Source organism: Myxocyprinus asiaticus, chromosome 2 (genome assembly GCF_019703515.2).
Source record: "Myxocyprinus asiaticus isolate MX2 ecotype Aquarium Trade chromosome 2, UBuf_Myxa_2, whole genome shotgun sequence".
NCBI lineage: Eukaryota > Metazoa > Chordata > Actinopteri > Cypriniformes > Catostomidae > Myxocyprinus > Myxocyprinus asiaticus.
The window spans coordinates 60884042-60908247 of NC_059345.1; the positions used below are offsets into that span (position 1 = coordinate 60884042).

At 40.2% G+C, this 24206-nt stretch overlaps 1 protein-coding gene across 2 annotated transcripts in view; it reads left to right on the forward strand.

Moving 5' to 3' along the window:
• The window catches only part of ndrg2 (NDRG family member 2), a 105884-nt gene that overhangs the window by 69217 nt on the left and 12461 nt on the right, over positions 1–24206 (forward strand). For both annotated transcript variants that reach the window (XM_051719205.1, XM_051719196.1), the window contains exons 8-14: positions 5408–5494; positions 5600–5656; positions 11621–11724; positions 12159–12197; positions 12292–12343; positions 13939–13986; positions 15753–15788. In XM_051719205.1, the coding sequence (XP_051575165.1) occupies positions 5408–5494; positions 5600–5656; positions 11621–11724; positions 12159–12197; positions 12292–12343; positions 13939–13986; positions 15753–15788 (423 nt within the window). The remainder of the gene's footprint in view (positions 1–5407; positions 5495–5599; positions 5657–11620; positions 11725–12158; positions 12198–12291; positions 12344–13938; positions 13987–15752; positions 15789–24206) is intronic.

Here is a 24206-nt window from a genome sequence, read left to right on the forward strand (position 1 = left end):
CACAGTCTTCAAGGAGAGTATGCATAAGCTTACTGCATCAAATGGCTTAAGTGGGGAACCCATAAGTGAATTTAACACCAGCTCTAAGTCACAGACTGGGACAGTAATGAGGCGAGAGGGCCTCATAAAAACCAAAGGTTGTTTGCCCATCACCAAGAGGGTTGTGCCCTGTCGCTATGGCAGTGACATAAACCTTGTTTGTACAGGGAAATACACTGAGTCCTCGCTTTGGTCAGAGCACCTATCAACGAAAAGCCACCACTTCAGGCTGCAACAACCCCTGAATGTCAGACGAGCCCTGTTCAAGGGCCAGATGTCAAGTCTCAACAGCCCTGGCTGGGGATGACAGATCGTGCCTCGAGCTTGCAAGTGCAAATCCCTCCACAAAGGAATTTCCCACCAGGGAGCATCCAATAGCTCTACCAGCTCCGAAAACCAAAGGCCAGTCTGGCGCAACCAACAGCAAAGTTTCCCTGTCTTCCCGTACCTTGCATAACTGGTGTAAAAAGCAGAAATGGGGGGTGTCCAATCCCAACAGAGCTTGAGTCATGAAGTTCCAAAGGCAACAATGTGTCATCTCAGAGGAGGCAAACAGGTCTGCCTCCACTTCCCAGAATACTTCCCAAATACTCTGAACTGTCTGAGGATGGCATTTCCATTCCCCTGGTATCATTCCCTGAAGCGAGAGCAAGTCTTCCCCACAGTTCAGATGACCGGGGATATGTGTCACATGTATCGACAGAGTTGACACTCGCTCCAAATTAAAATAGGACACAGCAAAGCCAACATCAGGCGCAGTCGCACTCCCCCTTGACGATTTATCTACACCACAACCGCAGTGCCATCCTTGCGGATCAGAACATGAAAGCCTTGCACATCTGCCTGAAAATCTCTCAGAGTCAAGAGGACTGTCATAGTCAAGAGGACGAGTATTTATGTGCCACATCATTCGTGCACTTTGATGGCGTTGTTCGGCCAATCGACCCCAAAATCCACTGGAACTGTCACAGCAAAGCAACCCCCTGCCTAAATCTCGTCAATCACTGGAGGATAGAATGAATGTAAGTGTCAGTCAGACGTGCTGGCATGACCACAGAGTCGAGTTTCATTCCCAAGAAGGAAACATGCTCATTAGGCACCAATATGCTCTTCACCCAACTGACTTGGGTCACAAATGCTCCAAATGCAGTTCCTCCAATTGCGCTAAGAGAAGTTAATTGTTGAGGTAGTTCAACACGCGGACAACCCTCAGCCTCAGCATAGGCTAAATGTGCGTGGAATCAGGGACCATCCAAAGGAAAGGACTTTGAACTGGTATGCCATCCCCTCGAAGGCGAATCTTAAGAATGGCCTGTGGTGAGGGGCTATTTGAACATATAAAAGTATGTAACTTTCAGGTCTTTCAACATGAACCAGTCGAACAGACGGACATGAGACAAAATCTTGAATGAAGTGTCCAGTTCAAGTGCCTCAAGTCCAGTATGGGCCGCAGCCAAAGTCCTTCTTTTCAACCTGAAAATAACGATTGTAGAAGCGCTTTGCACTTTGGGGAGGAGAACACTGTACATCTGAGCATAAAACCGGGGTTTCCCACACTGTCATGGTTGAGGACAGAATGCTGTTACACATAGCCACACTTGACTGTGCTCAGAGATCCCCGGAAGGAAGCACCACGTGTCTGCATAACAGGCTAAAGGAAGCTAAGGATACGCCTTAAACTCCTCACAATCGAGCACTGTAAAATCTGTAGCCCCAGGAACGAGAGCCTGCACAGAGTATGGCAAGATCCATGTCCTTAAAGAGGCCCTATTATGCTTTTTGGGATTTTACCTTTAGTGTGTAATATAGCTGTTTGTGCATTTAAAAGGTCTGCAAAGTTACAAAGCACAAAGTCCATGCAAAAGGGAGTTATTCTCTCCCACAGACAACACTGCTCAAGAACTACAAGAAACGGCTGGATTGTAATCCAGTCATTTCTTCCATAAAGTATCTACGTCACTATGTAACACATTTGCATAATGCTAAGGGCTTTGGTCCACCTCAAACAAACGTAGTTATAGCTGAAGCCAGGATGAGTTGGGTTAGTGTTGTCGACATGTCGAGAAGACACTGTTTTCTTCACTGTGAAAGCAAAACCTCTTTGTTTGGACTCCCAAAGGCAGACGAATTGAAGAATCAGTGGTTCAAATTTATTTTAATTATTTAGCAGTACAACCACAACCAATGCTGGATTTTCAAGACAGTTACTCCTGAAAGATGGTGCAGTTCCCACTTTGTTGGGACAGTCCAGTGCTTCAGGATCATGTAGGGCTTTACTGGTTATTTAGATCAGTGTTACTATCAGAAATAATTAATAATTATTAATAATTATTTCTGTAGTTATTAATTAATATTTAAATTAATTAATTGGATCTAACTCATTAAAACCTCATATGGGGCTCCAGTAAATGTAGTGTGCTACGTTTAGGAGCAAGTTTGGTTATTAGCAATAATTAATAATTATCAAAGATAATTACTAATTATTAAAATCAATAGAACATTGATGAGAATCAGTGTTAGCTTTTTTAATCCTTTAAAATCAACAATTATCAAAGATAATCGTTAATTGTTAACATCGATGAAACATTAATTAAAATTAACACTAGCTTATTGATCATTCAAATTCAACAATCATCAAAGATAATTATCAATTATCAAAAATCAATAGAATATTAATAAAGATTAACATTGACAGGGCACCACCCTGGAATCAGGGACTAGTAACCAAATATTAAAACAGTCTCAATATTAGATTGTTTTCTTAGGAAAATCGACATCCGAAGAATATCGATTTTCGGGGAAAAAAAACAATGAATGAAGGTTTGAATCCGAGCACTGACATCCCGTCAGCATGACACAGGCGTATGCAAAACCAAAACACTTCTCTTTGTAATATAAACAAAGTTTATTTATGCAGTAATATCAATTAATAATTAATACAATGCAGTCAATGAACTTCCGACTTACAACTACAAACTAAACAATGATATGATTAGATATGGAAATAAAATAATCCTATAACACAAGGTGTATGTGTGACAGTGTGTGTGTGTGTGTGTGTGTGTGTGTGTGTGTGTGTGTATTAGTAAGAGAGAGAGAGATGAGACGATTAATGACAGCCCTAAAGCTGATTTCGCGATAGCGGGAGAGGAAGCAGCTGTGTTCATCACTCAGAGACGCGGTTTTACGAGCGAGGCTCGTAAAAGTCCTGCGTTATTTGACTCTTTAATGGATGAACTCAGTTTCTGTTTCACCCGTGATGGCGAAATTGCACAATCCAATTTGGTTGGACCACAATACAGCAAAACAAATTTGTGATAATTAATACCCTGAGTATTAATAATGAGCGGACATGGCGGTCCGTAAACTGTACAAGCAAAAACCTTGAAACACAAGAATAACACTCTATAATATTGTATCTCTGCCCAGACGTAAACCTCTTACTTGAATCGCATGAGGACACAGGTAGAATGTGTTTTCCTCCGTCCTTTAACTTTGACCCGGTTCCTTGAGGCTCGCGTGACGGGAGGCCGTTTCCTCGCTCTGTCGGCGGGCGGTACGGCTGTTGATTCTTGGCGGGCTGGCGGAGAACTCAGAAATGTCGACTTGATTGAAGATGGAAGAGAAATCTTTAATCTCTTCACTTCTGTAGGCAAACGGATGAAGATGCGAATTGCTCGGCGGTCTCCTTCGGATCCGTTAGAGTGTTTGGTTGAACACAGAGTAATCTCAACTTGTCCAGCGAGATGGAGATTGTATGGCTACAGTTTCAAGTCGGACATTACTTCCTTGTGCCACGAGGTTGCACCGGAGAGAAGCAAAAGCTACGTCTTTATTCGGTGAACGAAGTCGCTGGAAGCGAATTCTGGACGCATTTCAGAATTATTTCAACTCCTGATGATGTCATGTTTGAGGGACGTTCTGTTGTGTGCCTCATCCAATAGGAGTTGAGAGCTCGATCCTTTAGTGAGCAAGGCTTCATGGATCTGTAATCTGTTTTGGACTTCCTTTGTTTAATTTTGGCGTGATTTTTATCAGTAAAATTTACGACATGGAATGTGTGGGGGCTGAGTTAGGTTTTACGACTTGTGTTAGGCCTGCCTTTGTCTTCTATCTGAATACATGAGGCCCAACAATCAGAACCTGTAAGTATGCTGGATTATTTGTGGATTTATCTGCTACTGAGAGTTCAAATACAGAGTTTTGTGTTGTAGCTACTGTGTACACCCAGTGCACAGCTGTAGGCCTCTGCTAACCTGCTAGCTAATGTTATTGTGTTGAAATAGTTTTCCTAATCAGCTGCGGGCCCACTTTTACCTACAACTGTATAGAATTATGCTGATTGTTTGTAATTCTTACTATCATGTATAGTAATCAAGTGTGGAGATGGATTTATTTTTACAAACAGTAATTTTATGTCTGTAATCCACGGTAGTGCTCGGCTAACTTGCTATGTAATGTTATTGTTTTGGTAAGTGTTTACTATTCAGCTGTGGGCCGGTTTTTACCTAAAACTGTGTAACAAAATGGTCAATCTCAAGAGTCTTATATAATTACAAGCTGTAATGTTAGGGCCGCTATCGGTAGTCCATGGCTAACTTGCTCCTTAACCGGAAGTAAGCCTCTGTTCTCCGTTCATTGCTCGGGTGAAAAAAGTTAGGCTCTTACTTGTAAGAAAGCAACCAAATTAAAACTTACCACTGTGAAACATCCTGCTCAAGTCGTGCTTGCGAAGGTGGTTCGGGTCGATCAGCTTATTCTCGCAATCTTTCATCATCAGACTCAAACTGGTATGGCAAAAACCGACGCCATTGTTACTATAGTTACAGTAGTGTTTACAGCTGTTAAGGAAGCCTGAAACTCAGTTATGGTAAGGGGCGTTACATTTCCGACACACACACTAAGCGGTTGACCAATCACAACAGACTTGGCCAGCTGACCAATCAGAGCAGACTGGGCTTTTCGGAAAGGGGGGCTTTTAAGAGACAGGACCTAAATCAGAGCATTTGAGCCAGAGGATGAAAATAGGTTTAGCAGAAATTTACAGTATGTGAAAAAGAATGTGTTTTTTGAACATTAAAGCATGTAAATCTATTCTAGTAGACCCCCAAAATAAAATCATGAACCTGTAAATTAGCATAATATGGGATCTTTAAGAAGTTTTATGGCAGTATTTTTTGTATTATATTAACAACAACAACAACAACAACAACAATAATAATAACTATTATTATTATTATTATTATTATTATTATTGTTATTGTTATTGTTATAAAACAGTACCATATGTGGCGCGACTGTTTAGTGAATTCACCTTAAATTAACTAAACGGCTTTTCGCAACAGTTAATTCTCTGTCACACATACAGTTGACTCACGCTGACACTGTGGAAGGTCTTGTTCTGATCAACGTTGACACAAATTCACGAGGTTGGATGGACTGGGCCGCCCAGAAGGTTTGTACTCTATGATGCCACTGTCTGGTTATTAATTAGCATTCTACATGGAAGAAGAACTTTATGAATATGACTGAAACTGCATTTGTTTTTTTTTTTCTCTAGCTCTCCAGTCTGACATCTTCCCTCCCAGAACAAATCCTGAGTCATCTCTTCAGTCAGGTGAGTCTGGGTGTGTGTAGTGTTGGTACTTGTCAGTAGTTTGGGGACAAAATTGTTTTGGGGACAAAACTGCCTGGGCTCATAGTCTGAGCAAATTTACTAGTGTCGGGTTTGACTCCACCTTAGTTGAGTCTGAGTCAAGTCTGAGTCAAGTCTGAGGGGGGAATTCACTAAGAATGAATTGCTTTCTGTAAATGCGCTATTTTAGCTTGCACTCTTTGCGCTGGTTTAGTACCCCATTCACTAAGGATTTATGCAGATCAGCAAACAGCGCAAACGCACCCACAAAAAGTGTGCAGAATGAAATTTGCACGTACAATTCCAATTTTGCTGGCAGATTCTGGTACTAAAGCCGTTTTAGGTACTTTTCCCAGAGATAGGTCCTTTCGTCGCTTTCGCACCTGAGGAAATATAGGTCCTCTGAGCTGTTTTAGGGGGATATGTTCCGCTCCAGAGTAGGTAATTTTAGGGCATATAGGAACTGTAGCAGACTGTGGGAGGTGCTGCAGCCTGTGATTGACCAAACATGTATGACACACAAATAGCTTTGAGAAAGGAAAGGAGTCCACATTTGTAAACAACTAGCTGCTAGCCTGCTACTCGGAGGATTTCACTCATTTTTACATTTCCCTTAACAGAAATAAAATAAAACCAACAAAGTATACAAAGAGGATATCCCGTTTCACATATGTGTGTATGTGTTTGTGTGTGTGTGTATGACTTCATCAGAAGAGGCTTTGAGTTTTCATCACATCTGTACTGTTTGAACTGTGTGACTATACAGAAAATAAAGTGATTTCTGGATTACTACATACAATTTTTCCTGGGATGACGGATATAAATAATCAGATGTTTATCGAGAGTGGGTAATCCCCTCTCCTCTCACTCCAGTTGCAGCACAGCTCTCGCGCCCATGATTTTAGGACATACGGTTCAAAAGTTATGATAAAATAGCAATTTTTCTTGATCCATAGGTGGTGCTGTCTCTAAACTTTACCCTCAGATCATGGTCCTGATGAAGCACACCAAGTTTTGTTTCGATAGAACAAAGCATTGCTGAGATACAGCCTCTCGCCCACCTCAGTGAATATGTGTTTATGTAACTTTTCGACATTTCGAAGTCAAAATTCTGTATTCATTTTGTGCAGTTTGGTCTGGAGATTATTTTGAGCCATTATTTTTGGGCAAATCAGGTGAAATTTCAAGGAGTAGTAATGAAAAAACTATAAAAATCATAATCCAATTTGGCAGCCACTGGTAATGGATGGAGTTTTAATGTATGGGGGTTCATTTGAACCATCGGGAGGAGAGTAATCAGAAAACTCATTATTTTGTGTCTAGGACAAACAGTTCAAAAGATACGCATAAAAGAAAAGTAAATTTTTTAAGTGGTAGTGGCAATATAGAGTATGTCCTAGAGACCACCTCTATCACCTATGTACAGTACTATGAGCTGCCATAGAGTCCCATTGGGGAGGAAGAACAATAATAAATATAGCTGCAATCAGCCAAGCCCCCTAAATTGCCTGTTTGGCCTACAGGTCCCATAGGACCAAAAGAGTGGCTATGATGTATATTGCAAATGCTCATTGGTTTATGAGTCACCCCAAGTAGGGTTTGAATTCAAATTGAATTAGCCGTGCAACCATTCAGTAAGCACAGTACAAAGAGCTCCAGTACAAACCCAGTGTTGCCTAGGTGGGGATCTGAACCCATGAACTTTGGAATTATAGTCCAGTGCTTAGCACACAGTACCACTCAGATGACATGCTCAGTGATTGGCAAAGAGACAAGCTGAGTTTAGAGTCAGCACACAAGTGTGAATTGGCACAAGGAATGTTCTTTGCAATAATATAGCATGGTGCTTATATGGCATATATGTATTAATTGTGCCCTCTTTTGGACTAAGGAATCAATGTCAATTTAAAAATCTGCTGACTGAATTTTCTCGAATTTGAATTTAATTCACATTTTGGTAATATTTATATTCTCAGCTCTGTTGATAGCCCTTCTCAATGGATGTGCCTTCTTGCTTTCCCGGTGATCACTGACATAATTGTAGGTTGGGATAAAACAATGAGACCAACAGTTCAAGTGTTTGTCATGTTGTACTGTACCACATTATAATGGTGTATGCAATAAACAATGTTCATTTATAGAGAAATGCTCAATGCTGTTTACATTGAGCCCATTTAATTTCTGATCTGTGCGTCTGAGCGGTTCTTATATGATGCGGATAAGATGTGACATGCGGCATGCAAGAGCCCTCTAGTGGCGGATGACTGTATAGACAGCCTTATCAACATCTGCTGGCATGATTACTGAATGCATTTGTCCTGAAACTAATTAATCGATGATCAATAAGTTTAATCGATCAAATTATTAATGACAATTAATCGATTATCGATTAATCATCCCTATAACATCACTATAAATAACACATCATAAGATTATGAAGCAGACTTTATTCACGTCACCAGACTACAATGTAAACATACAGTATTAGTCATAATTACACATGAAGTTGATATGGGAAATACTGTATATTTTTAAATGAATTTATAAATAATTTAACTTGGCTTCAAAAGAGTTTTTAAATGCATGACAACATAAGTAAAGCACAATAATAATCAAACTCCATGGGCCCCTCTTCGTATGTTGATTAAAGAGTTATCTGTATTTCATTGTTGATCATTTGACCTGATCCTGGATTGTTACATTCTTTGAAGGAACATCTCTTAGTTGCTGTCAAAGCAACAGTTCCAAGCTCAAACCTGCTCGGGAGCTGGCTTATTTAATATTTAAAGGATTAGATTGCGCCTTTATAAGCGGATGTAATACTGGAGATCTGTCCCAGCTGCTGCATTTATTCTTACAAGAGAACCCTTTTGAAGCAGAGGCAATATTAATTTTGTATAATTATAATTTATATAATATATATATATATATAATTATATACATAATAATTAAAGCCCATTTTACTAATTTAGATGTACTGCTTTAGTCGTGAGTTAGTAATTTGTTAAATACTTTTTTCTGAGTCTTACATTTGGTACAGTTTATCCTAACATACACAAGGCAGATAATCTGCATTGCCCTATAGGTTCTTAGCACCCTCTTCATGTCAAGAGATGCAAAGAATTTAGTAAAAGAATGATGTCTGCCATGCCAAGTTAGAAAAGTGTTCATAGCCCTCTTACAAAATAAGAAATCTTTTTTATGATTTTTTATGATTTGTTTTCTGGCCACGTAAGAACACATGCTTTTGAAGAGAGTTTTTATGCCCTTGCACATTTGTGAAGTTCATGCAATTAGCAATAACATTTTTGATATTGAAATAAAAAAATTTTTTTTGCAAATCAAAGGTAAAGACAAAATGCAATTTAAAATAATTTAACATCTATAATATTAAAAATAAAAATGGATGAAAATCAATAGTCAGGACATTATGCAATTGAAAATAATGTAACAGTTACATGTTTAACTTATTCAGAACATGTTAGCCCTTTCTCTTTATTTTGGCAGCTTTGGTGGTGTTCATACAGTAGCTATGAATAAATAAATACATATGATTCATTACTTTATTTTCTGTAAATACAGGAATGCGCAATTATCTCAGACAACTCAGTCCAGATATTCTAATAAAATTTGTGTGTTCGTTTGAACAACCAAATTAGACGAATTATCACAATAAGAAAATCTGGTATACATAATTTCACCTGTGTATTAAGCAACATGCAAAGAACAGAACCCAAGTTTGACTTATGGTCCTGGGACTTCATTTATTAAACTTGGTGTAAATTACATACCAGGAGTGTGCGCATGCAAAATCTGACTTTGCGATTCACAAAGATAACTTTTTGCAGGTTCTGGCATATGTAGGGTTTTATAAACAGTGCCAGCCCATGGGTTTGTGGGGCCCTAGGTGAAATCATGAAAATGAGCCATAATGAAAATTGTCATAACTTTAAAACATCCATAGAACCACTGCAAATGTGATAATCTGATTTTTTTTTTTTATTTTATAGAAAGCACTAAAAAAGAAGCACTATACTGTATAGCTCGGTATGACAAATAACGTGTCCAATAGCTTTTCTTTCCCAGCATGAAGATGTTAGGTTAACATTCGTATTGTCTGATTGGGGGTGGGTGGGGAATGGTGGTTGTTGCTGTAGAAAAAGACAAACTAAATTGTGCCCAAGACAAAAAATCACCAAAACGGCAATTGCGAGTGGGGTGGCCAGGCTTTGGTCCATGGTGGCCAGCCCTAGCTCCGTTCGTAATGACAAAACTTGCTACCATAGTTAGCTAACAATGCTTTCGGTAAACACACCCCTGGTTGGTGAACATCATGGGTATAGTCCACCAGCTAGACCAGCATAATGGGAATTGCATGCTGGTTAAGCTGGTCTTTTCAGTAGTGAATTTTAGGGTTAGTCTATTGCAGTGGTCACCAATTAGCGGACCGCGGTCCGAATCCGGACCCCAGCTTGGTTGCATCCGGACAGTGAGATAATGACAGCGGTTGTCATATCTTAATGTTTCTACAGTTTTAGTGAGTAGTGCGTCAAAATAATGGAGCACACCTCAAGCACTCGGGCGATCAGCGCTGTATCATCTTTTTCTCAAGCGCCGAACACGCTTCATTCCTGCTCCGTGCCTGTTGCCTCTCTCCCTCGCAATATACACGAGGTGTCGCATACAGGCTGAGTTCCAGGCGCGGTTATTTTAACAACAGCAGCGGAGACACGGTGAGCAGCAATGTAGATGGAGACTGGCATCTTTCGCTAAAACACACTGCAGAAAATGAGAATAAAGCAAAGTGAAACTATCTTCATCTGTCTGATAAATGACTTGGACGGTTCAGCTAAAGCAGGTTTGTGACAGGACAAGTTTACCTGTCACCTTTTTAGACTAGTGTCTTTTTCCATCTAAATTTAGCTTTATTAATCTGCACGTTTCGTGCCTTTCATGACAAACAGTTTTATGCCATCATCTCTGATTATTAGTTAGCCTGGCTAGTAGAATTATCTGCTTCTGATGAGAACGTTCCCATTATTTCACAGTCAGCCCATTTATACTTAAGCAAACAGTATTTTTAAGATGTAAATTGTTAGTTTATTGTTATTAGATTCTCACTTTAGTAAAATATAAAAATGGTCCATTCAGACTTTTACATTTTCTACATTTTCTCTCAGGGGTTACCCCTGAACCCCCTTGCAGTAACCTATATTTACTCTGTCAAACGTACTCCTATGTCCCATACAAAGGTATCTGAATGTAAAAATATTTAAAAATAAATATTTAGAATGTAAATATATTTGAACACAAAAACTGGACTGCTTTCACCCAGCTTGAAAACAAATGTTGATCTTATCTTGTAATATTAATATCCAAGTGCCCTTGACTGATGAACTCTATGAAATATATTAGCCTAATCTTTTGGTAGAAAAGATCCCTCACACCCCACTGGTTTGGCTTTGTCTCTGGGCCAGTGTCCTCATCTCTGCTTTGAAGAGACTATTTTGACTGTTTAATTTTTTTTCTTTTACAAAGAAAAAAATTGGCAGCCAATGTGGAAAGTTTTTGGCTTTTCCAAAAACAAACCAAAAAACAAAAACATAATTTCAAAGCCATACTGACTACTGACACCTTGCAAGTTACTATTTTCCAGACCTTTGCTGGAAAGGAAATGTAGAGACTGGACCTTTTGAAACTTTAATTGAATACCCCTGGTCTATAGTAACTATAATCACCTTAGTTAAAAAACAATAAAAGCCATTGGTATGTCCTCATTTATATAGCTAATCTAAGTAAACGTGTGAGTGTGCGCGCATGTGCATATTCTCTGCTTCTACATGAATACAACGCTATATTGGAGATTGCATTTTGTATCTTTGTGAAATCCATTGTGAAGATCTGTAAACATGAAATGCTTACTCTTGCTTGTGCATTTGTTTACAGGAAGAGATGTCAGCAAACACAGAGCTCATTCAGTCACATAAAGAGAGAATCGCTAAAGCACCCAATCTCACCAATGTTGAACTCTTCTGGAAAAGTTACCTTGGGTATAATCGTGTGCAAACACACACACACACACACACACACACACACACACACACACACACACACACGTTGGTGTGGCTATCCTTATGAGGACTCTCCACAGACATAATGATTTTTATACTGTACGAACTATAGATTCTATCCCCTAACCCTAACTCTACAGTGGGGTGCAAAAGTCTGAGTTTACTAGTGAAAATATTTTTTTTTTACTAGTGAATAATACTTTTATAATTTAATACAAATATTTTTATTACAAATTATTTTTTCAACAGTTTTCAATTTGTTTGAAGTTTTTAAAAACCTGATGACCCATTTTATCCCAGATTCAAGTTATGACTGTATCTCTATTGCACACACACACAAACTTAAATTTAAACACTTTCAAACTGAACACCAGAATAATCAAACTTTTGTTTTTTTGTTTTTTGTGTCTCAGTCGCAAAGATCTGGATATTGACAGGAACAACACTTTTAAGTAAGAATGCAGATAGAAGTATACAGTATCTAGAATAAAGTACTGTCCTACAGAAATTCCCCTCTTTTGACCTTTCCCTTCTCTTCTCTTTCAGATGTCCTGTGATGTTGGTGGTTGGTGATCAAGCTCCCTATGAGGAAGCTGCTGTAAGTTTAAATATTAAATAAATATTATTTACAGTCAAAACCCTTTGCTGACAGATACTTATATTGGCTGCATTCACACAGCAGCAGAATATATGCTCACACACAGTTCAGTTATGATATTTAGTTATAAACGAGAGTTACAACCACATTCTAAAACTTCAGTGACTTAAATTATAATTTTCAGGACTTAAAACCACTAAAACTGTGCCGTGTGAATGTAGTGGACAAATTATTGTCTTTCACGTCATACATTTGGTGTTTTAAAAAAAAAACATTTTTTATTGGGGTTACAGTAACACTCAGAGACGAGACAATATAAGCTGTTTGTCATTCTAAAGTTTTTGATCCAGTTGCTGTCTTTTCATCGGAGCTGCTCCCATATTTTGTGATCTGGATTAAAGGTCTGCACAGTCCTTAAAATGAAGCCTGAACCGTACCCGAGACCGTATGATACCATTAGATTTTAAGCCCGAACCCAAAATAGCTTACTTTCTAATTTCTTCTCCTAGCAAGTACTGTTGCAATAGGCTGTATTTTATGTAAGCATATAGGCAACATTCGTAACAGTACTGAAACAGTAAACATGCACAGTTTTAACAAGGCACGGCAGCCCCTTAGTACACTAGAGCAGAAGGGGAAAAAGGCATTGCCTTACCGTTTATTTGCTGAAACTTCACCTGGTAGAGAACAATCTGGAATAATATGAAACAATGCAACAGTCCCCTCTATGCAGCCTAAACTTGTTCAGATTGTTGAATCTTTGTGACAACTGCGCTAAAAACAATCAAGACAGCGCAAAAATGAAACAGAGCGCAGGTGTCTCAACATGCATTTTTGAACATTTGAAGTTCTTTTTAACTTGACATGGTGTTTAAAATGTGCCGGTCCTGCGCGAGACATTGAAGAAAAAGTGAGACGTGGTGCAAATGTTAAAGACATTTGTCCAGCATGTGTTTACATAGGAAAACAATGGGAAAACAGAACAGACATGCACAAAAACACGTTTGGTGTAAACAGCCCCTGACTCATCCGTTCGCACGTGTCTGTGAGTGAGAGCGCGTGTGCGAAACAAGTTTGGTAAGCCTGTTTATTTTTCATTCATATAAACCTGACCCGAACCCGAAGTCCTACTTGAAAAACTGACCCGAACCCGGCCCGAAACCCATCGGGTTCTCGGGTCCCGTCGGGCCCGGGTCGGGTTGCAGACCTCTAATCTGGACACGACCCAAATCCTGTACTCTACACTCAAGATATAAAAACTCTAAATGTTAATAATATTAAAAAGCATTTTAAGCCACTTTCTGTTAATTAAGATTTGACATATAATTGTACTAATTTGTTGTTTAAATTTGTATAAGACTTTCCGGTGTTATGGAAGCCACCATCTTGGATATTTATTTCACCACCACTATGGTTACAGGGGTTATTTCTAACTGTTGAAAACAGAAAAGTGGCGTCGGTTATTTGTTCATACGGACAGTTTCAAGCCAATACTGTGTAAAATGTTGAATATTATGAATAGGCCAATTCGAGAGCCACAACTGTTAGTAAATATGATTGGTTTATCTCACTGCATTCTTATTTCTGCCCACTAGGTGGAGTGCAACAGCAAACTAGATCCAACTACAACCTCATTCCTTAAGGTGTGGACCTTAATTTTGATTTGTACCTCTATCAAAAATAAAGCCTAACTTCTCCAAGAACTGTAACACATACCACGACATTGGGTAATATCAGATATAATTTATTTACAGTGCTGTGGAAAAAGTATTTGGCCCCATCCTGATTTCTTCTGTTTTTGTGTATATCTCATACTAAATTGTTGAAAAAATTCAAACAAAATTTAACATAAAACATAGGCAGTCTGAGTAAACACAAAATACAGTTTTTAAATGATAATGTTATTTATTGAAGCAAAAAAGTTATCAAATAACACCCGGGTCTGTGTAAAAACGTATTTGCTCCTTTGTTACTAAATCTGCAAATCCATGAAACTGCATTCATAATGGGGTTCAGCTGGACTAGACACACCCAGGCCTGATTACTGCCAGCCCTGTTCAATCAAATCAGCACCTAAATATAACTTTTTCAGCAGCATGAAGTTGGCTAAAAGGTCTCACCCAGTCAAAAGAACTCCCAGAAATAATGAGGAAAAAGGTGATTGAAATACATCAGTCTGGGAAGGGTTACAATGCTATTTAAAAGGCTCTGGGACTCTAAAGAACCACAGTGAGAGCCATCCTGGAGAAAGCTTGGCACAGTAGTGAACCTTCCCAGAAGTGGCCGACCTTTCAAAATTCCTCCAAGAGCACAGCGACGACTCATCCAGGAAGTCACAAAAAAGCCAAGGACAACATCCAAGGAACTGCAGGCCTCTCTCGCATCAATAAAGGTCATTGTTCATGACTCCACTATCAGAAAAACACTGGCCAAAAATGCCAGTTAAGGCTCATTTAGTTAAAAACTTTAAGGCTCATCTGAATTTTGCCAAAACACACCTTGATGATCCTCAAACCTTTTGGAAGAATGTTCTGTGGACTGATGAGTCGAAAGTGGAACAGTTTGAAAGGCAGGGGTCCCGTTACATCTGGCATAAATCAAACACAGAATTCCACAAAAAGAACATCATACCTACGGTCAAGCTGGTGGTGGTAGTGTGATTGTGTGGGGATGCTTTGCTGCTTCAGGGCCAGGGCGACTTAATTGAGGGAAACATGAATTCTGCTTTCTACCAGAAATGAGTTGAAGCTCAAGCACAACTGGATTATTCAGCAAGACAATGATCCAAAGCATAGGAGCAAGTCCACCTCTTGTATTTGCACAAAAGAAGTCAAATTTAAGTTTTGGAGTGGCCTAGTCAAATTCCTGACTTGAATTCAATTGAGATGCTGTAGCAGGACCTTAAACGGGCAGTTCATGCTCGAAAATCCTCCAATGAGGCTGAACTAAAGCAGTTCTGCAAAGAAGAGTAGGTCAAAATTCCACCACAGCGTTGTGCAAGACTGATCTCCAATTATCGGAAGTGTTTAGTTGCAGTTGTTGCTGCTAAATGTGGCACAACCAGCTATTAAGTTTAAGGGGGCAGCTCGTTTTTCACATGGGTGATATAGATGTTGTTTAACTTTTTTTGCTTCAATAAAAAATATATATTTGAAAACTGTATTTTGTGTTTGCCTTTGTTTTGCTATATCTCGTTTGAAGATCTAAATTTTGTATGAAAAATATACAAAAAGAAGAAATCAGGAATTACTTTTTCACAGCACTGTAAATAGATTATCTTTTGTATAATGAGAGAATTGATGAAAAGGTTGACAAATTCTTATTTTTTTTATACTGCACTCTTTATTATAATATTACATTTTTTTATTATAACACTTTAACAATATGATGTTCTTTGTGTTTTATTTAGATGGCTGATGCTGGTGGTATGCCACAGCTCACCCAGGTAAGTGAAATAACATCATGTCAGTTTTAAACTGATCATTGACTGTAACAATAAAACTATTAAGATCAGTGCTTGAAGTGGGCGAGTACTCACCGGTACGCAGTACCTGCACTTCTATTTAGCCTACAGAGTGCCGGCAGTTTTTCTTGTGTACCACCACTTCTCAGAGTCTCCCGGTACAATTTTATTTATTTAACGTAAGTCAGTGGGTGATTCAATGTGGCCCGCCAATCACTTTAATCTGACCTTCCAACTGATTTTGATAAAATCACGTCACAGTCATCCGAGTGCTCTCTGCGCAAAACTCAGTGGTGAGTTTAACAAAATTCGGCAGCTCTGACAACAGCATCAGTGGTCATCAGAAGTGATCTGTGGTCAGAGGCTATATAGAAGAGACGGACCACTGCTATTAAAACGAATGGGAGAAATTGGAACGGCATTTGTATGCCACTTGTTTACATGGAAAATAGCTGCCCGTTAACATTCCAAAGATGGCGGCCAAGTGGACTGACTTCAGAGTCTTTCTAGCAAGTCAGTCAAATCGGTGGCCATCTTTGTAATGCTCTCAGGCAACTTTTTTTCTATTTAAACAAGCAGCATACAAGAGCAGCTCCCTACTTGAATGGGGAAAGACAAAAATATCCAAAACAGTTGGTCAAATTTATGATCAGAAAACATAATTCAAACCAGCAGTAAATGCTGACAACACTAGAATCACAAATTGTGCTGCTTTACCTCAGAATACGCCCGGAATTTCCCAGCTAGTTACAATGAAAGTGTTAGGTAAGATAAATATGTAAAAAAAGTTTGGCCCCTGTTGAGTTTTCATCTGGATAATCTGGCCCCTTCAAGAATATAGTTGAATAGCCCTGCCGTGTAGTATAAACTCACAAATGTATTTATTTTAAATAAACATATGTTGGGAACAAAAGCAGTCCCAAAGTATCATTTATTTACACCAAAAAATTAAGTTTAATACTAATCAGGAGAGTACCTTCACTTTTTTTTCTACCACTTGTAGGGCTTTACTGGTTGTTTAGATCGGTGTTACTATCAGAAATAATTAATAATTATTTCTGTAGTTATTAATTAATATTTCAATTAATTAATTGGATCTAACTCATTAAAACCTCATATGGGACTCCAGTAAATGTAGTGTGCTACGTTTAGGAGCAAGTTTGGTTATTACAATAATTAATAATTATCAAAGATAATTACTAATTATTAAAATCAGTAGAACATTGATGAGAATCAGTGTTAGCTTTTTTTAATCCTTTAAATCCTCAAAGATAATCGTCAATTGTTAACATCGATGAAACATTAATTAAAATTAACACTAGCTTATTGATCATTCAAATTCAACAATCATCAAAGATATTTATCAATTATCAAAAATCAATAGAATATTAATAAGGATTAACATTGACGGGGCACCACCCTGGAATCAGGGACTAGTAACCAAATATTAAAACAGTCTCAATAATAGATTGTTTTTGACATCCCGTCAGCATGACACAGGCGTATGCAAAACATACCAAAACACTTCTCTTTGTAATATAAACAAAGTTTATTGATGCAGTAATATCAATTAATAATTAATACAATGCAGTCAATGAACTTCCGACTTACAACTACAGACTAAACAGTGATATGATTAGATATGGAAATAAAATAATCCTATAACACAAGGTGTGTGTGTGACAGTGTGTGTGTGTGTGTGATTAGTAAGAGAGAGAGAGATGAGACGATTAATGACAGCCCTAAAGCTGATTTCGCGATAGCGGGAGAGGAAGCAGCTGTGTTCATCACTCAGAGACGAGGTTTTACGAGCGGGGCTCGTAAAAGTCCTGCGTTATTTGACTCTAATGGATGAACTCAGTTTCTGTCTCACCCGCGATGGGGAAAATGCACTACAATCCAATTTGGTTGGACCACAATACAGCAAAACAAATTTGTGATACTTAATACCCTGAGTATTAATAATGAGCGGACATGGCAGTCCGTAAACTGTACAAGCAAAAACCTTGAAACACAAGAATAACACACTATAATATTCTATCTCTGCCCAGACATAACCTCTTACTTGAATCGCATGAGGACACAGGTAGAATGTGTTTTCCTCCGTCCTTTAACTTTGACCTGGTTCCTTGAGGCTTGTGTGATGACGGGAGGCCGTTTCCTCGCTCTGTCGGCGGGCGGTACGGCTGTTGATTCTCGGCGGGCTGGCGGAGAACTCAGAAATGTCGACTTGATTGAAGATGGAGGAGTAATCTTTAATCTCTTCACTTCTGTAGGCCAACGGATGAAGATGCGAATTGCTCAGCGGTCTCCTTCGGAGTGTTCGGTTGAACACAGAGTAATCTCAACTCGTCCAGCGAGTTGGAGATTGTATGGCTACAGTTTCAAGTCGGACATTACTTCCTTGTGCCACGAGGTTGCACCTGAGAGCAGCAAAAAGCTACGTCCGTATTCGGTGAACGAAGTCGCTGAAAGCGAATTCTGGAAGCATTTCAGAATTATTTGAACTCCTGATGATGTCATGTTTGAGGGACGTTCTGTTGTGTGCCTCATCCAATAGGAGTTGAGAGCTCGATCCTTTAGTGAGCAAGGCTTCATGGATCTGTAGTCTGTTTTGTACTCCCTTTGTTTGATTTTGGCGTGATTTTTATCAGTAAAATATACAACTTAGAAGGTGGGGGCTTGAGTTATGTTTATACGACTGTGTTAGGCCTGCCTTTGTCTTCTATCTGAATACATGAGGCCCAACATTCCCCCCTTTGTTCTGAAGAGTTGGTTGTTGTCCAGCATCTTTAGAGCAACTGAAGGGCTGAACAGTTCTTGTCGGTTCACAGTAAACTGTGGGTTATGCCATCCATGTATTCCTGATAGGAAAGAAAAATGGTTGCACAGTCCATACAGTTCATTAGAGTTCACGGAGGCTTTATCGTCTGGACAGAGATTGAGGCACATCTGGGCATAGAACTTCTAGCTAAATCTAAAACTACATTCATCACACATAAACATTTCAAGTTATTGGAAGGCACAGCATTAACCATAACACAATCCTTTGCTGTTCTTTGGTCATAACACAAAATCAAAGTAGAACCTGACATTGGTTACTAGGAACAAAATGTTAGAGGAAAGGAGGGTTAAAGGTTAAAAGGCTTATCCTTGGAAATGATGGGGTTAACCTGTGGGATGGGCTCAGACTGGTGTATAAAACGCGGCTGTATGAGAAGTGAGTCCAGTCTGGCCTGTAGGTGTTGAATGTACCTGTACATGGTGTGTGCAATAATTGCAATGATGATCCAACCACTAAGGAGGAGCCAGAGGGCAACCAAACTGATAGGGTGTTCTTGGTAAGATGACGATCTGCTTAAGTGACTAGGAAATATAGTGGTCAAGCCAGTCAGTTTGAGACTGAACTTCACTAATTTCATCCCTTCAGCCTGAAGCTGCTGTTGAAGGGTGTCATCAACGGTGAGGCTGTGACCTCTAAATGCGTCCATGATCTCAATTTCTGCGTCATGTTTGTTGACGTTGAGATAATAGAGGACAGTATCGTCAACGTGCACGGTGGCTCCTTGGGGAACCATTAAGAACATCGTTTGGTTTGGTAGCCTTAGTTTAGTGGCCTTAGTTTAGTGGCTGTATCATGGCAGTCATATGACTTCGGTGGCTGGTGTGTTAACGAGCCAGCGACTGCCTGCTCACTCTACCTTTGTCTCTGTTCCTTCATCTTTGATGGACATGCTACCATGACACTTGTTCAGGGAGGTAGTTAGTCACCTCTCTAACAAAGGGGTTGCGTTTGGACAAACCCAATGAATGTTCTTTGTCTTGGTACACATGTTTAGGTTAGAGATAAGGTAGAGCGAGAGGTCCTCATCATGGTAGGCGAGTGTTGGTGGTGTTTTGAGGTGAATGTGTGCATTACCTCTCTGAAAACCAACATTAAATACGGACTTTAGTCTATATATATTCTGCCTATGATGGTAGATTGAGGACACATCCTATTTTGAGGTTCTGAGGATTTACATGGATTGGAATTGCAATGCCAAAACTATATGCCAAGTGTATCTGCGAAGGTTGCACAACGGAGATAGTAGCAGATCTAAGGATTTGTTCGACAAGGTCTAGGGAGACCAGGTACGCTGGAATCCTTCCACCACTCAGACTGTTGACTGAGGAGCTAATTTCCCTGAGGTCCTGCATTAGATCTCTAACGATACACGCATAAGTTGTTTTCTCTGACAAAGTCCCTAAAGCGTGCAAAGTGTTACTGATAAGAACGGATTACAAATTTACAGTGACTATAGTACCCTGAAGGGTTTTACCCAGGACCTGTAATTGTTCTTATTGGAGTCGTCGTCTCTGCTGGATTTTTGGACAATGGCGACGTGTGTATCTGAAGCTGGTGAACTGTTTTCTGGACCAAGTGGTCTCGGTATGTCAACCTGAGCCCACGTGTCCACGACGGCAGTCAATGAGCGGAGCCAATCAGTTCAGTAGGTCCTGGCCAACTAACAGTGGTTCCGTATTAATGGGACATATGTAAACAGGGTCTGTTAGCATCATCCCTTGAAAGGTGTCAAACCAGGCCCGTTTTGTGATAGACAACCTATCTTGCGTGTAGCTTGTGATGCTTACGTTGTAGGTCTCTGTCTATAACGGTTTGCTAAGGGAGAGCTTTGCTCTAGCCACCTCTGCAAAGGTGTTGGAACCCATTAGACTATTTCGGAACCGGTGTCGAGTAGTGTGTGGGAGTTGAATGACCCATGTGTCAGGCGTTGCCCTTACGGTACAGATCGCCCAAGAAGGTCAGAAAAGGAGGGTGTGGCATGTTAGGAGTGACTGTTTTGGGGAGCAACTTGGACACTGTTCCCCTTTCCCCGACCTACAAAGTAAACTTTGGCGTTAACGGGAGGGGGTACATCGTCTAGTCATACTGACGGGGTTTCAGTGCCGTGTTCCTTTTGAGGAGGTCGACGGACCTGGTGAACAACGGAGCACGTCAAGCTTAGTTACCAACTCAGTCAAGCGTCTCCTAATATCCTCCATTTCCTCTCTCAAATCTTGTTCTCTGAGGGGATTTGAAACCTTTCCTACCCACTCACCTTCTTGTTTGGGTTTTCGTTCGAAATGCACATTTCTTTTCGGCCGGCGAACGTTTTGTTGTTTAGGCCTGCCATGACCCTGGGGGTGTGTCTGGTCACCACCCCCTGGTTCTGTTGCTTACCCTGCTGGCAGGGTGATCGCCGCCTTTGGGGTCCTGTTCTAGCATTCACCTTAACGCGAGGCATTTTGTTGCCTTCAAGCGCTAGGTCTGCATATGAGGCTTGGATCCCCAGGGCTCTGGCATCGCCTTCATGCCCTCGGGCAGGGTGCACACGTGTCTCCCATGCCAGTTGCGCGTACTTTCTGATTTCCTACATGGTGGGGTTGCCCATTCTGCAGTGCATCGTGACGTCATATCGCACGCACTCGTGGAAGTTGTGAAGGAAAAGAGACTTGAAAGCTCGTTCCTCCTCCAGACCTGGTGCGTTACTTCCTTGGAAGTACGTGGTTCTCAGGCGTCTATAATATTCACGTGGAGGCTCGTGCCTCTTCTGGGTGATGGCGAAAGCAGCTATGGTAGCGGAGGCTTCGTCGATATACAGCGAATACTCCTCGCGTAGGGCTTTACACAGAGCTGAGTAGCGGTTTCGTGTACCAGTCGGTAGCGTTTCCATGAACGCATGGACACTCCTTACCGTGGTCTTCCATATGAGCTTGAGTTTTCACGCGACGAAGCGTAAGGCAAATCAATCAGGCAGTGCTCAATTTCCCTAAGATAATTATCGCTGTTTGAATCTCGATTACTTGGGACTAGAGTTGTCGGATGCGCAAGCGTTGGTGTCGGTATGACCACGGGTCGTCCGAGTCATCCGAAACATCATAGTCACTCGGATCGCTATAGCGACGAGGACGACTTCCTCCCCTTCATGGTGGGGAAGGAGTCCAGTCGACGCGTTGGGTTGGACCCCGGGTTGCGTACAGCTCCCTGACTAATGGGATATTTGAGCCGCTTACACCACTCTGGGCTTGAAAATAATTGTCCCTCCTCCATGGTGTGGAATCAGTCAGTTTGAAACGCACGGTGGCGTGACTGAAAACTGACTGAGGAGGGCAACTATAAGGAGGGGCACCTGCATCCAACCAGCGGGCCGCTGGAGGATTTTGAAAGGTGTCTTGGAGGACGAAGTCAGAGACTGTACCACTAGGGGCAGCTCGGCTCCTAGCGTATGTCCCTGGGTTTCTCAGGGGCACATTCCTATGCGTATCGCTAAAAAGGGAGCCCTCTTCTAAGTCAGATGTCGTGTGGTGCGTTTCAGCTGCACTTACCTGATCTGACTCTACTTTTAGCTGGGCAGCTTGAAGCTGCCTGCGCAGGGTTTCATTTTCCTCCTGTATCCGGGCATTGTCTTCCTGTGCCTGGACTTTCTCAGCTTGAGTGCACCTAATTTCTTGGTGCAGGCTGAGATTTTCCCTCTGCACTGCATGGGCGAGCTGGGCCTGGTGCTCGGCGGTTTGCAGTTGGGTTTTGCGGTGATGAAGAAGGAACATTTGGCCCACTAGGTCCAGGATTTTGCGCATTGGCTTCCCGACCAGGTTGTTGATGTAATCAACTAGTTCCTGCAATGCTTCATCACAACGACTAATATTGTAGCCGTTAAGGTTATTTCTCTCCTCTATGGAGAGACGAAGGACAGCAGCAACTACATCTTGCAGTGCTGGGTCGACTAACCTCTGTGGAGCTTCAGCTCCAGTCACGCAGGGCGACTGGTGACTCATTTTACTGGGGCCATAAAAATTCTTGTGATAGTGGCTCTGACAGCTTGTTGTTTTACAGTTGATATAATGCTAGCACAAAAGCACAGTTGAGAGGCTTCAACCTGTGGCTTACAGTCTACTGTTATGATGTGCGAATTTCACTGTGTTCTCTCTTTGGTGGATGTCAATGAAGTGACTTGGCACCTCTCTGTAACATTTAAATGAAAGAGTTAGGAGTTAAATAACAACAACAGCAGGTTTTAAGCAGACTATAGTAAATTTACCAACCCCTAATTCACTCTTAAGAGCACTTTCACACCACACTGGCTTATGTTTGGCAAGTTTTGAGAAGTAAATTGTCAAACAGAACCAAACTTTGAAGTAAGGATTCAAGTTATTACTTTGGATTCTTTTGCATACACACTGTGACAGAACTGGCACGTAGGATGCCTCACACGTGGCACCAATTATTATGTAGGGCTTTACCGGTTGTTTAGATCAGTGTTACTATCAGAAATAATTAATAATTATTTCTGTAGTTATTAATTAATATTTAAATTAATTAATTGGATCTAACTCATTAAAACCTCATATGGGACTCCAGTAAATGTAGTGTGCTACGTTTAGCAGCAAGTTTGGTTATTAGCAATAATTAATAATTATCAAAGATAATTACTAATTATTAAAATCAATAGAACATTGATGAGAATCAATGTTAGCTTTTTTTAATCCTTTAAAATCAACAATTATCAAAGATAATCATCAATTGTTAACATCGATGAAACATTAATTAAAATTAACACTTATTGATCATTCAAATTCAACAATCATCAAAGATAATTATCAATTATCAAAAATCAATAGAATATTAATAAGGATTAACATTGACGGGGCACCACCCTGGAATCAGGGACTAGTAACCAAATATTAAAACAGTCTCAATATTAGATTGTTTTCTTAGGAAAATCGACATCCGAAGAATATCGATTTTCGGGGAAAAAAACAATGAATGAAGGTTTGAATCCGAGCACTGACATCCCGTCAGCATGACACAGGCATATGCAAAACAAACCAAAACACTTCTCTTTGTAATATAAACAAAGTTTATTTATGCAGTAATATCAATTAATAATTAATACAATGCAGTCAATAAACTTCCGACTTACAATTACAAACTAAACAGTGACATGATTAGATAGGGAAATAAAAATAATCCTATAACACATAAGGTGTGTGTGTGACAGTGTGGTTAGTGAGAGAGAGAGAGAGAGATTATTAAGTGACAGCCCGAAAACTGATTTCGCGATAGCTGGAGAGAAAGCAGCTGTGTTCATCACTCAGAGACGTGGTTTTACGAGCGGGGCTCGTAAAAGTCCTGCTTTATTTAACTCTAATGGATGAACTCAGTTTCTGTCTCACCCGTGATGGCGAAAATGCACAACAATCCAATTTGGTTGGACCACAATACAGCAAAACAAATTTGTGATAATTAATACCCTGAGTATTAATAATGAGCGGACATGGCGGTCTGTAAACTGCACAAGCAAAAACCTTGAAACACAAGAATAACACACTATAATATTCTATCTCTGCCCAGACGTAACC